This window comes from Phoxinus phoxinus (genome assembly GCF_949152265.1).
Source record: "Phoxinus phoxinus genome assembly, chromosome: 15".
Classification (NCBI taxonomy): domain Eukaryota; kingdom Metazoa; phylum Chordata; class Actinopteri; order Cypriniformes; family Leuciscidae; genus Phoxinus; species Phoxinus phoxinus.
This window is the reverse complement of record NC_136890.1, coordinates 6,773,959-6,787,794: the sequence shown is the minus strand read 5'-3', so window position 1 is coordinate 6,787,794 and position 13,836 is coordinate 6,773,959. Positions and strand designations below refer to the sequence as shown.

At 39.5% G+C, this 13,836-nt stretch overlaps 1 protein-coding gene across 2 annotated transcripts; it reads left to right on the top strand.

The window, feature by feature from the left end:
* Window positions 1-1,645: 1,645 nt before the first annotated feature.
* Window positions 1,646-13,836, top strand: LOC307012011 (neurotensin receptor type 1-like). 2 transcript variants are annotated; one of them, XM_079638174.1, is made up of 5 exons: window positions 1,671-2,321; window positions 5,445-5,619; window positions 11,875-11,959; window positions 12,060-12,114; window positions 12,205-12,536. In XM_079638174.1, exons 1-5 carry the CDS (start codon window positions 1,698-1,700, stop codon window positions 12,337-12,339), a joined length of 1,074 nt encoding a protein of 357 aa, XP_079494300.1. In that variant the 5' UTR covers window positions 1,671-1,697; the 3' UTR covers window positions 12,340-12,536. The 2 variants fall into 2 exon arrangements, with proteins under 2 accessions (XP_079494299.1, XP_079494300.1); XM_079638173.1 differs by having other exon boundaries at window positions 1,646-2,321; window positions 12,060-13,836.

The following is a 13,836-nucleotide window of genomic DNA, read 5'->3' as shown; positions in this document are numbered from 1 at the left end:
TCCCCATGACAAGCCACAGCAAATCCTCAAATGTTTTCCTGTACTTTATCTCTCAACCAATTAATGTATTTCATTAATTGTATTTAGCCACACACAAAAAAATTGTTCACCCCAAAAGAAATCTGTCATAAAAACTACTATTTCATCGATGGAACATAAAATATATATATAATAAATAAATAAATAAAAAAGTTATATAAGTCTAAAATTTGTGTATAGAATGACAGTCAATGGTCAATGGACTGTCATTATAGATATTTCTCAAAATATCTTATTTTATGAGATGTTCCATCTCTTTTAACTACCAATAGCACTACCAGTAGCAATCGACGGTAGTCAACATGTCACAAGTGCTGAGCTAAACTTGTATTGAACCTGGAATATTCCTCTAAATTAGTCAAATTTGAGTTGAAAATAATATTATGTGTGATGTGCATGCTTAAGTCTGCAGCCTGTAGTCATACTACAAGCTCAGTGCATAAAAAACAATACTTATTTGTCAGCTGAGTATTAGAAATGCAACTGAAAAAAGAGCAGAATAGGGTGGTTGTTTAAATGTAGACAAGGAGAAACTGAAATTGTCTTTGGCAAGCCCTGAAGTTAAGCAACACCACTGGTGTTAAATAATTTAAGCCCAGTTTTGAACGTGAAAATGCTGCGTTGATTCAAATCTCAAAGAAACTCTTTTACACCATCAGCACATGGTTTGTCTAGTCAAGCGTACAGTTTCAGACGGGTTTAATGCCAGAGGTGCAGTCCTATTGGCAGTAACAATATCCCTATGCAAAAGAATCACATGACACATGGAGGAGGCAGCAAGACAAGATGCCCCACATGCATAGATCAGTGGGTAACTGTGTAACGAAATCACTGAACGTGTTTTATGCCTATATTGTCAACATTACTGGAGGAGCTGTTACACTTTTTTGACCAATATTTTTTCTTATATGGCTAATTCTGTACACTACATTCTATAAAATCGTCTGCAATTTTATTTTTTAGAACATTTCCATAATTATTGCTCAGAAAGATACAGTTGGTTTAACACGATGACCTATAGCAAGGCATGTTGTCACACACTATGTGCACAGGTATTGAGATTTTGATCAGTCATCAAAGAAAAATAAGCTTTAAGGTCTTCTTTTAAGCTCTAGAGCTTTATGGTTTAACATTGAATGCAACATCCATAAATATTAGTATTATTATACTGTTCTGTAAAATAAAATTATTATAGCCTAATAATTAAATACTAATTTTTTTTATTATTACTAAGTTAATATAGCCTATGTATTTACTGATTTGTTTAATGTTTTATAATTTAACAGAATATTTAATATATTTTTATATATAATTAATATTTATATTAAGATTTAATAATGATTATTATTTAAATGTTATTGTATAAATTATAATTATAAAATATAAGTATTTTGTAAATCACTTGTGCATTGAACAAAAAATCCACTTGGTTAAATATTTAGTTATATGCACTGACATTAGTAAAACGATTTTAAATGTGTGTTATGTCGTTGAGTGTCATAATAGGTAAATAATAAACATGTTTTTTTTTTATTCACACGTCAGCAGGCGAGGGAGTCCCGCGCGCCCCTATTCCATATAAAGCAGTGATGCTCATCGCAGCTTCACATTCAAAACGGACGCAATTATTCAGTGTTTTATGCCAAGCGGTTTGAGAAATGACATCAAATGAAACGAATCTGATGACAAAACTTTGGACTAATCGTGTTCTGGACAACCGGACAGATTCCCCGCCGGTGGATGATTTGGATGTGAACACGGATATTTATTCCAAAGTGCTCGTGACGTTGATCTACGCTGTGCTGTTTGCAGTCGGTTTAATCGGCAACACCATGACCCTCTACATATCCCTCCAGAGGAGATCCATCAAACATCTCCAAGGGACCGTCCATTATCACCTCGCCAGTCTCGCGGTGTCGGACCTGCTCATTCTGGTGCTGTGTATGCCGGTGGAGCTGTACAACTTCATCTGGGTTCACCATCCGTGGGCTTTCGGTGAGGTGGCTTGCAGGGGCTATTACTTTCTGCGGGACGGCTGCTCGTACGCGACGGCGTTCAACATTGTGAGTCTGAGCGTGGAGCGTTACATGGCGCTGTGCCACCCGTTCAAAGCCAAGAGTCAGATGTCCCGCGGGCGCACAAGGAGACTCATCTGCGCGCTCTGGTGCGCGTCGCTCATTCTCGCCTCACCGATGCTTTTGACAATGGGGCAAATTTACGTAGGTGAAGAGAGCATCTGCACCACCGTAGCCTCCAACAACACCGCCAAAACTGTTCTACAGGTGGGCATAAAGCTATTTCACCCTGAATGGCCCATATTAGTTCATTACATTTGTGTCGGTGCTACTTTAAATGGCACGAACAATACAGTAGAAAGATTATTAGCAGTCTGATACAATTACTTTCATGGGGGTCTAACTGTACATTTGTAGTCCATTGTAGCTATTGGCAATATCAGATTTTTTTACATCTTGGTACCTGGAGTGCCATGTAAATGCCATGAAAGTAATATGGTCAATCAATACAATGATAAAATATGGAATTTATTTTTCATTTAAACCTAGAAATAAACTGAACAGTTCAGAATAATATTATTCAGAATAATATTAAATAAAGAATAAATATTTAGGATTTTGCATTATTTGCAATTAAACAAATTTGTAACACTTGTCATGTGAACTCTTTTGTACAGATGGTCAAATGTTATTGATTCTACTAAAGCGCAAGTGGCCCTAGATCTCTCTCAAATCATGCTGGAGAACATGAGGTTTTGTTGAGTTATAACTTATGTCAGCTTGAGTGCTGCTATCATAACAAATAATGGCAACATAAATAATTAGAAATATATATTTTTTAATTACAGTTTAGCCTTTTACTTGGAGGCAGATATGTTATTATTTATTTACATTAAACATAGTAGATTTCAATTGATCTCTTTGCCATTTGTCTATATGTCAGGTTTGATTTATCTGATCAAGTCTACAATGACAGATGATCCAGTAAAGCCCCGAGTATAAAGTAGTTAACATGACCATAATGTCTGAGAGAGTTAGTGATACATAGAAGGCTGCTGCATGGCATGCCAAAGACAGTACCATGAGCCCTCAAAACTGTCACTTGGGATTTAACTTAAACAGCTTGAATTGAATCTGCTGAGCAAAAAAAAAAAAAAAAAAGCAGCTCTATTAAAATGTCTCTTTAGATATAACAACATATGTGTATACTGAACATATATTTTTCACATGCAAGCTCATTTCAGAATACTAGCTGCTAAAAATGCTCTACAGTAAATCACCCTGTATTTGTATAGGGAGGGAGGAAGTATAAGAGGAAACCTTAAACCTCAGAGCGAATGAATGAATGAATGAATGAATGAATGAATGAATCAATGAATCAATCAATGAATGAATCAATCAATCAATCAATCAATCAAATCAGACACAGTAAAGAGCCAAGCAGACAAAATAGAGCAAAATGAGACTGCACTAATTGACCAAACCATAGATAGGTTTTTTGTTTTACTTTGGTTCAGGTGTGTAGAAACTATTAGGGCCAGGGAAAGGATTTATCTCCCTTGGGAAATAATCTTTATTCAATTCAATTCAATTCAAGTTTATTTGTATAGCGCTTTTCACAATACATATTGTTTCAAAGCAGCTTTACAGAAAATGCATTTCAAAAATATACATACAAAAATACAGTTAGTTAATCATAAAATTTAGGGCATAACATATCGCCGGCGTTGGGTCGTCTCTTCACAGGCGTCGAGTCGTCTCACAGGCGTTGGGGCATCTGAAGTCTCCATGAGAGGCTGGATACATAACTGGAGCTGACGAACTCTATTTGGCGTCCCGAGATAACAACAAAAAAGGCAGATGGGAAATAATTAGCGTAGCTGCTGTTCATAATATGAATGCATTTGATCTGATTTAACTGTAGTATAAAAGGTATGAGATGCATCATGTGAATGCTTGGCTAAAGAGATGCGTCTTTAATCTAGTTTTAAACTGGGAGAGCGAGTCTGAACCTCGTACAATATCAGGAAGGCTATTCCAGAGTTTAGGAGCTAGATGTGAAAACGCCCTCCCTCCTTTAGTGGACTTAGTTATCCTAGGTACGACCAGAAGCCTCGAATTTAGCGATCTTAAAGAGCGCGATGGATTATATGGCGATAGAAGATCTCTTAAATACACAGGAGCTAAACCATTTAGGGCTTTATAGGTCAGTAACAATACTTAATTGATACGGAACTTAATAGGTAACCAGTGTAGAGATGATAAAATTGGTGTTATATGATCATATTTTCTTGACCTAGTAAGAACTCTAGCAGCTGCATTTTGGACTAACTGTAGCTTGTTTATTGAGGATGCAGGACAACCAGCTAATAGAGCATTACAGTAATCTAGTCTCGAGGTCATGAATGCATGAACTAACTTTTCTGCATCAGAAACTGATAGCATATTACGTAGCTTAGCAAAGTTTCTAAGGTGGAAAAAGGCTGTTCTTGTGACATTTGAAATATGATTTTCAAAAGACAAGTTGCGGTCTAGTATAACACCCAGGTCTTTTACTGTAGAGGATAAAGTAACAGGACATCCATCTAGATTAAGGTTGTATTGTAAGAGGTTTTGTGGGCAGTTTTTTGGACCAATCAGTAATACCTCCGTTTTATCTGAATTTAATAGAAGAAAATTACACGTCATCCAATATTTTATATCTTTAACGCACTCTGTCATTTTAGATAATTTAGTGTTATCATCTGGTCTTGATGAAATATATAATTGAGTGTCATCAGCATAACAGTGGAAACTTATTCCATGTTTTCTTATAATATTACCAAGTGGCAGCATATAAATTGAGAATAGCAGAGGGCCTAATACAGATCCCTGCGGCACTCCATAATTTACTGACGTTATCTTTGATTTTTCCCCATTTAAATGGACAAAATGGTAACGGTCTGATAGGTACGATCTAAACCAGCTTAATGCCTGTCCCTGAACACCAGTGTAATTTTCAAGTCAATCTAAGAGTATTGTGTGATCTATAGTGTTGAACGCAGCACTAAGATCGAGTAAAACTAGTATTGAGATACAGCCTTGGTCAGAAGCTAAAAGTAAATCATTTGTAATTTTAACCAGCGCAGTTTCTGTGCTATGATGTGGCCTGAATCCTGACTGAAATTTTTCATAGATATCGTTTTCTTGCAAGAAAGAGCACAGTTGAGCGGACACAACTTTTTCTAGTATTTTAGACATAAATGGAAGATTTGAAATGGGTCTGTAATTTGCTAGGTTATTTGGATCTAATTGTGGTTTCTTAATGAGTGGCTTTATGGCTTAACCTTAATGTTTCCGTCCTCACATTTTGAATAGTTCCTATTTCACTATAATTGTTTTTCCTTACAGGTCAATGCCCTTCTCTCTTTTGTTGTGCCAATGCTGGTGATCGCTGTGATGAATGCCCTGATTGGACATAAGCTCCAGAGAATGACCCATCATGACTTACACTGTTCAACGCCTTCAGATGTCACAACAGAGACAAACCGTGAGCGTTCCCTACGCCATAGCGTCAAAGTCCTACGTAAGTAAAATAAATACATGACTTTACCTAAATGTTTAGTAATTATAGAGTTTAACTACTCTTTAACTGAAAGTGTCTGATGTTTGTTAGTAGCTCAAGGTTTTGTGTCTGGTGGCCCTGGTATCTCCTGCTGCCTGCTCCCCAAGAAGGTGCTTACTCGAGCCAAAACTAATAACATAGTCCAGCGGAGGGAGGGTGGGGGCTCTGGAGGAGGGCGCAGAGTCAGAAACAGACAGAAGATGGGAGGAGCTTGCATAGGGGAACAGCATGGTGGAGATAATGGAGGGAGGAGCCAGGGAGGAGATGGAGGGAGGATCCAAATGATGACTTAGAGTACAGCCAAGATGAAGGCCCAAGGAGGAACCGGTAAAGGGTGAAGTCAGCGATCTGACTACCCATGGTGGAGCAAGGAGATTTGGAGACCCAGGTGGAGCCGAGGAGACACAGAGACCGGGCAACACCGTAGGTCTTGGTGGCCAATGTGGAGCCGCAGTGACAAGTGGCCAAGGTGGAGTCAGGGTGCTGGTGGACTGAGGTGGAGACGGAGACCGGAAGACCCGAGGTAGATCCAAGTTGCAGGGCGGGGCCAACAGATGAGCTGCCAAGGGACTGAAGGAAGTCAACAGAGGCAGGGCTGAAGGACTGTCTGGCTTACTGTAGGTAGAGGAAGCAGGAGAGGGAAGCTGGGTGGGACCATCATTGACACAGGAGACTTGGATGTAGCTGACACTCAGCAGCGGGAGTGTGGGTGGGGCTTCCTTCCATTCCCTCATACTCCACGAGCACACCCACTAGCACAGAGGTTGTTGCCGGTTCACAAACCTGATCAGATTCTTCGTTAGGCTCAGGCTCCGAGGTAATGATATGCTTTGATGTCAGCTGGGTCATAGGCATCGTGGCATGCTCAGGCTCCATGTCCACGATTGGCTCTGGCATAGGTTCCATGCAAGGTGTGGGAGGCGGGTCTGGGTCCAGAGTGGGGTTGGTGATGTCCTCCTCAGCGAGGCTGACGGTGAACGCAGATACACAATTCAATAGCCCCCACTCCAATCTTAAGGCATGCCTTACACTGCTCATTTAAGCTAGTCCAAACACACACACACACACACACACACGCAGGGAGAGATCATGGAAGATGGTGAGGCACTCTCAGAAAAGTCCTGAAAAGTCCTGATGCTTCTGCTCCAAGCAGAGCAGGTGGACAAGTAGGTCCATTTTATGTTTAAATCCGTTCTGTGTTCTGTCACATTTTTTTGCTGCTGCAATCAGCACACGACAAAGTCTTTGATAAAAGTCTTTGATAAAAATCCCAAATATGGCGTTAGACTACTGAGACTACTGAGGTTAGCGGAATGGTGGAGCAACACACAGCGGCTGAGAGGCAAAGGGAAGCGATGCACACGGAAGCAAAAGAGGGGCCATTGAGCTGGCCTACTAGCTAAGCTAAAAGCTAACCGCAACAGACCAGCGATTCCAATACTCTTTCTAGCCAAAGTTCATGCACTGGACAATAAAACTGACTTATTGCGGATGCATATGAGTGTACACCAGAAGATGAGGAACTGCTGTGTACTTTTACTGAATGAAACGTTGCTGAACAGCAACATACCGGACTCAGCCTTTCAGATTAAGGGCATGCTTTTCAGAGCCGATCAGAATTATCTATCGGGAAAAAACTCTGAGTATTTCTCAACAACGGTTGGTAATTAATCTATCATTAGCAGCCACTGCTCTGAAGCAGTTGAACATTTATCAAATGCCGGCCACACTATTTAACACAGAGGTATACTGCGGTGTATATTGTAGCTGTCTGCATTCCACTAAACGCTAAAGCTAGAGGTGTTCAGCAGTGATGGGCAGTAACGCGTTAGAAGTAACGCGTTACTGTAATCCCATTACTTTTTTCAAGTAACGAGTAAAGTAAGGGATTACAATTGCAAAAACAGTAATTAGATTACTGTTACTTCCCCGTAAGGAGGCTGCGTTACTGCGTTACTGTGATTTTGTTTCGTTAGACTGTCTCGTGAGTCGTGGCTTAATTTGAGCCGGAACACGCCCGACGTTGGATACTGAACCTTTTTTATTGGATCCGGCACCATATGTCACTATGGAAAATTAATCGCCTAAATAAAATAAAAAAATACTATTTGTGTAGCCTAGTGTTCAATGTTGTTATCGATAGAGCTGCGCGAATGGGGTATTATTTATTTAATCCGCAACCGCATCACAAAACTCATCATCCGTAAATGCTGATGCGAGCCGCGAGAAAGCCCTAGTCTGTTCTAGAAAGGATGCAGCAAAGATATTTAATGCTAATGTATCATGAGACATAGGCCTACGCTGAGTTTCATTCATTTATGAGGTGCGCGCTCTAGTTAACAATGAAAGTGAAAGTGAACGTGGCGCGCCGGCTCCTCCATGTCACGGTTATTGTCTGCTATATTTGCCTTGTATTCGTTAAATACATGCAAATGGTTGATGAAACATTTATTAAAATAAGTTACTAAAAGAATTGAATTTATACAAAACGAAATTCACTTTAAAGAAAGGCTTTTAACAATGCAATGCAAGTGAACGCGGCGCGCTACCGCCTCAATGTCACGGTTATTATATTGTCTGCTATATTTGCTTTTTATTTATTAAATAGGCTACATGCAATTGGTTGATGCAATATTTATTAAAATTAAGATACAATTTATACAAAACGAAATTCACTTTAAACAAAAGCTTTCTACAAAGGAAAACTCAATGAAATGGTAAAAACATGTCTGACTATTTACAAAAACAAAACGAATCTGCTCTTTAATGTTAAAAGACGTAACTGTTAATAATTTGGAATACAGTAATGAGAGACTTTCATTTTAATTAGTTTATTGCTGTATTTTATTTTAATCTAATCGAATAGAGGATTTTACAAAAAAATATTGGCATTTTATATGCTGGAATATGCAGAAATATAAGTTAACAGAAGAAGGACTTTGTGTATTTCGTTAAAATATGGTGGACTGCAGAAATTGGTTAAATGTTCAACATTTTTCTTCAAGTCTGAGACTGTTGCATTTAATTAAATTTTTGGTTGATGCAATGTGCATAAAGTTAAAATATTGAAACTAATTAAACAAGTTTTAAAAAAGAGAATGTTTAATTTGATTCAATTTTAGATGATGGAATATGCAGAAAGAATAGAATTAGGCTGAAAGGTCTGCTTTTATAGCATATTCAGGTTGTGCATCATGTTTTTAAGTAACTAGTAAAGTAACTAGTAAAGTAACTAATTACTTTTGAAAATAAGTAATCAGTAAAGTAACTGGATTACTTTCTTGGAGAAGTAATCAGTAATCAGTAACTAATTACTATTTTCAAGTAACTTGACCAACACTGGTGTTCAGCGAGGTACATGATAGCATCTGCTCTTTCCAAAATAAACACCTTGAGGCATTTTTTGTGATTGTGGGAGACTTTTATAACGTCAATTTGACGGATACAACACCTGGGTTTTACCAGCATGTCACCGTCGTGACCCGAGGAGATAACACACCAGGTGTACACAAACAGATGCGGAGTTATACAGAGCTACCCCCGCTCCCCCGCCCCCACCTCAGACTCTCTGATCATATTTTCATTGTGCTTGTCCCTTCCTAAAGCCTTGTGCTGAAGACAATGAAACCAACACAAAGGACAATTACTGTGTGGCAGCATGATGCTGCATCTGTATTCCAGGATTGCCTTGCTTATACTGACTGGCAGATTTTCAAGGAAGCAACAACGAACTCTGGGACATGTATTTGGATGAATATGCATCATCTGTCACCAGCTATATTAGTAAGTGTGTGAATGATGTTACCTCCACCAGAAACCTTGGCTGAATCCTGAGGTCAGATCTCTTCTGAGAGCCTGGGACTCTGCGTTCAGGTCTGGTGATGCAGTCACGCTCAGAGCGGTAAATTGACAGCAGGCATTAAAAAAGCCAAAGCTGCATTTGCTGTAAAGATACAGGGTCATTTTTTCTACCCCAGAGCATGTGGGCGGGCATCAAGGCCATCACAGACTACAGCAGTAGAGACACTGAATTGCCAATCCATCTCTTCCTGATGCTCTCAATACCTTTTATGCTTGTTTTGAAGCATGCTTTCATTCATCTTTGGAACACAAGAAGATCTTTTTGATGAAATCGGCGAGCTTTTTATCCCACCATAGACCCCTATGCAACTGACACTTTAAGGCTACATAAAGAGATTGCTAAAAAAATGATATGAATTGAGCGGTTTAGTCAAACTTTTCTGAAGAGACTCAATTGCTTTGTATGATGAACAGATTGAATTTAGGCATTTATTCACATATAATTCACATAAATGATCAGCGAACATTAAAAAATAAGCTCAACCGAACCTGCTTGATGCGCGAGAACAAACCTCTTGCGGAAATTCAAATGTGCTGCGTAACACAAGAGAATGAACCTCATTGGTTCTTGCGGATGCTGAAACGTGCTGCGTAACACACGAGAATAAACCTCATTGGTTCTTGGTGAAAATCAAACGTGCTGTGTAACACATGAGAATAAATGTCATTGGTTCTTGCAGAAGCTCAAACTTGCTGCGTAACACACGAAAATAAACCCCATTGGTTCTTGCTGAAGCTCAAACGTGCTGCGTAATGGCGCTTTTCCACTGCATGGTACGGTTCGGCTCGGTTCGGCACGGCACGGCAAGGCACGGCGTGGCTCGGTTCGCTTTAGCTCGGTTTGCTTTTCCACTGCAGTTAATACCGCTTCAAAGTGGGTGGGATTATAGACTGATCGTTATAATTGCGCCGCCATTACTGCCATGACCAGATCATCGTAAACGCGCCACATGATCATCGTAAACGCGCCACATTTTAAACGCACAAAACAGGAACAATGGAGCCTAAGCCTATCGAGGGGATTTCTTTTTTTTTCGTCAAGAAAGTAGTTTAAAAACAGGTGCTACAGCGGTGGCTGTTACTGGCTATTTAAATCTAGCGGGTTTGATGTCTCGCGTCACAAATACAATGACGCTGGTAGTGACGATTCAGTCTGACCAATCAGTGATCTGCAGTGTTTTCAAGTCACATTTTAGTATCGGTACGGTATGCTTGTTACCTCAACAGAGGTGGTACCATTTAAAGCGAGCCGAAGCGAGCCATACCGCATCGTACCATGCAGTGGAAAAGCGCCACAAAGTGAACCGAACCGAGCCGTACCGTACCATGCAGTGGAAAAGCGCCACAAAGTGAACCGAACCGAGCCGTACCGTACCATGCAGTGGAAAAGCGCCAAAGTGTGCCGTACCGAACTGTGCCGTACTATACCATGCAGTGGAAAAGCGTCATATCATAATGAGAATAAACCTCATTGGTTCTTGGAGGAATGCTGGAAAACTGTCTTAGAACAGAGGTCAGTCTTCTGTATCTGATGCTAATTGAGTTGATTAACAGAATGAGCTCCTCCCATGTTATTTAGGTTAATTATTTGAACATGCTCCTCTTGAACTTTGTTAATAAAACATCATTATGTAAAAAAAAGCCTAAATTCAATATGTTCCTCATTTAAACCAATCAGAGATTTTTTTCTATAAACACAATCATTAAATCTGTCCTTTTTAATTTGCAGTGCTTCATGGGATTGTCTTTTACCTTTGTCTTTTTGTCTGATTTTCAAATACTTTTTTCTTCATATCAGAGTTTGTAATGTTGTGATCCAAAAGTCCCAAAGGAAAAAAATACTTTCATAACCAAGGCTGCTGAAAAAGTGGGCAGACACTGTTGCACTCTATCCACTAAGAGCGGCCATTTGTAACTTCAACGTGCGAGAGTTCTGGTGTCATCTTAGCTGTACAAAAAGCTTGTTATGTTGCTTGATATTGCAAACTGGTATTTCTTTTGAATGTACTGTCGTAATTATAAACATTGGTTTTGTAGCGTAAATAGCTTTACCATTTAGTGCACTTCTTTGTTATTCTTCTAGTTAGCCTACCTATAGCGGCTAATGAATTGGAAATCTCATATTGGCCTATTCACAAAAATAGCTTACCTCCGTGTTGCAAAATAAAGTGGATATCAACTCTCCAGTCAGATATCAGGGCCAGAACTGTTGTATAATTAATAATATTATAGTATATGTTTTGCTACCCAATTGTCATTTTCATTTCATGTGAGTACACATTTTAGTCAGGGGTAAAACCTTTAATTTCTTGGTTTCAATAGTTCATTGCCATATGTTTTTTTCTCTGTTATCAGGTGGGATTGTTTTTGCTTTTGTTTTATGTTGGTTTCCTTATCACTGTCGCCGACTGATGTACTGCTATGTAACAGAGTGGACAAAGTGAGTTTTGCATTTGCATATAACTATATCTGCAAAAAATTATATTTGCTTTTAAAATAATTTGCCAATTTTGTAACCTTGGTTTTGTTTCCCCCCACAGTGCACTTTATGATTTCTACCATTACTTCTACATGGTGACAAATGTACTTTTCTATGTGAGTTCTGTGATCAATCCCATCCTTTACAACCTGGTCTCGTCCAAATACCGGCAAATATTTTTTTCCACAATCACTTACTTTTGCCAGATGTACTCAAAAAGCCAGATGACTAACAAGAGCAAAAGGAGCTTACAACTATCACAGCACCTTCGTTCATCTCTGGTCACACCCCGTACCAGCAAACAGACCCTTTATCCCATGGTCATGGAGACTATGTACTGATGTTAATTCTGTCTGGACTTTTAGATTTGTTGACTACAAATGTATGTGTTGCTGTGTTTTGTTCCAACAGTGTTGAGGGACACTTTTACATTGTGCGTGAGTTGATTACGGTTTTCCAATCAAAACCACAGAGCAGTGGTTCTCAACCTTTTGACTCCAAGCCCCGCTATATGGCCACAAAAAAAAATTAAAGGCACAGTGACTGTTAAAAAGGCCCATTGTAAATGTATTTGGATTTGTGTCTGTGAGACTTGTTCTAGCAATCAGCCAATGTCAGAGCACGCTGTCAAAGCAGCAATGGAAAGACACTAGGCTCCGCCCATCTCCAGCAGGTGGCATTGATTAGCCTTGATATTAAATGGCTCTGCATAGAGTGAATGTAGCAAACGGACTTGATGCTTTCTTGCCATTTGATGTGTGCGTATATGCTAAGAAAGTAAGTTGGTTTATGTATTTAACTTATGTTAACTGTTTGATTGTGTTTGTTTATATATTCCTTGTTTAAGGATACTTCACACAGAAGTAGTGATTTGATTTGTGTTCACGTATTCACATGATGTTGCTAATGGTTCATGGAAGCATTTCTGCTACATCATATTGTATGTATTTATCTTGTTATTGAATTGTGTTTCTGTTATATTGATTATTATCTTGTATGTTTTGTTTAGACCACACATACTCATGGAACTACGCATGTAATCATTTGCACTTACGTGCTAAACCTTGATTGAAGCTGTATGGGATTATTGTGGAGAAAATAAAGCTACAAAGAACTTTCATGCTGCTTCTTCATGTCTCTAACCGGACATCTGTGGTGAACTAGTCCCCCACTGGCAACCGCAAACTGATTGATTTTCAACAGTTTTTATTATGGTCCTTCGAGCCGGAGCCAGAGTTTCCCACAGTTATGGAGAAGCAGATTTCAGCTGAAGTCCCTGTTGTGCGGCCCAGAAGACAGTCATCTTTCCCAGCACGTTTGCAGGATTATGATTTGACTGGGTATAACCTACATAGATCCTTATCACCACCTAACTATTCTCATAAATCTTCTTGTGCTGCCTCTGTCGACGAGGATGTCAGGATGGACACCCCACAGGCAACAGCACATCAAAGTGATTATCATCTTCCGCAACAGTGGTATGTAACGGATCAGTGGGACCAGCAAATGGATGCCCTGCGGGAGGAAAATGCTGATTTAAGGAAACTCCACCGAGACCTGATTGCCACGGTTCAGCAGCTGAATGATGAGAGAGATGATCTTAAGCAGGCCAACAGTAAGTTTACGTCACAGATGTCTCAATTAGGAGATGAGGTGAAACAATTGCTAAGTTGGAAAAATCAGCAGTCGCAACTTCCTGAGATATTATCTCCACTTCCTGTATCTGGTCGGTCAAAGACCCGAGACCGCCCTAACCCAGTACCAGCCCCACGAAGGCCAAGAGGAATTGAGCAGGTATCAAATGTAAAGCATGCCCAGGCATCTCATGAAGCATTGCA

Bases quoted from the DNA above. Each gene is read 5' to 3' on its own strand.
- LOC307012011 (XM_079638173.1), top strand. From the start codon at position 1,698: ATGACATCAAATGAAACGAATCTGATGACAAAACTTTGGACTAATCGT. The intron at 2,322-5,444 runs GTGGGCATAAAG...TTTTCCTTACAG, and splicing joins CCGCCAAAACTGTTCTACAG to GTCAATGCCCTTCTCTCTTT. The intron at 11,960-12,059 runs GTGAGTTTTGCA...TTCCCCCCACAG, and splicing joins TATGTAACAGAGTGGACAAA to TGCACTTTATGATTTCTACC.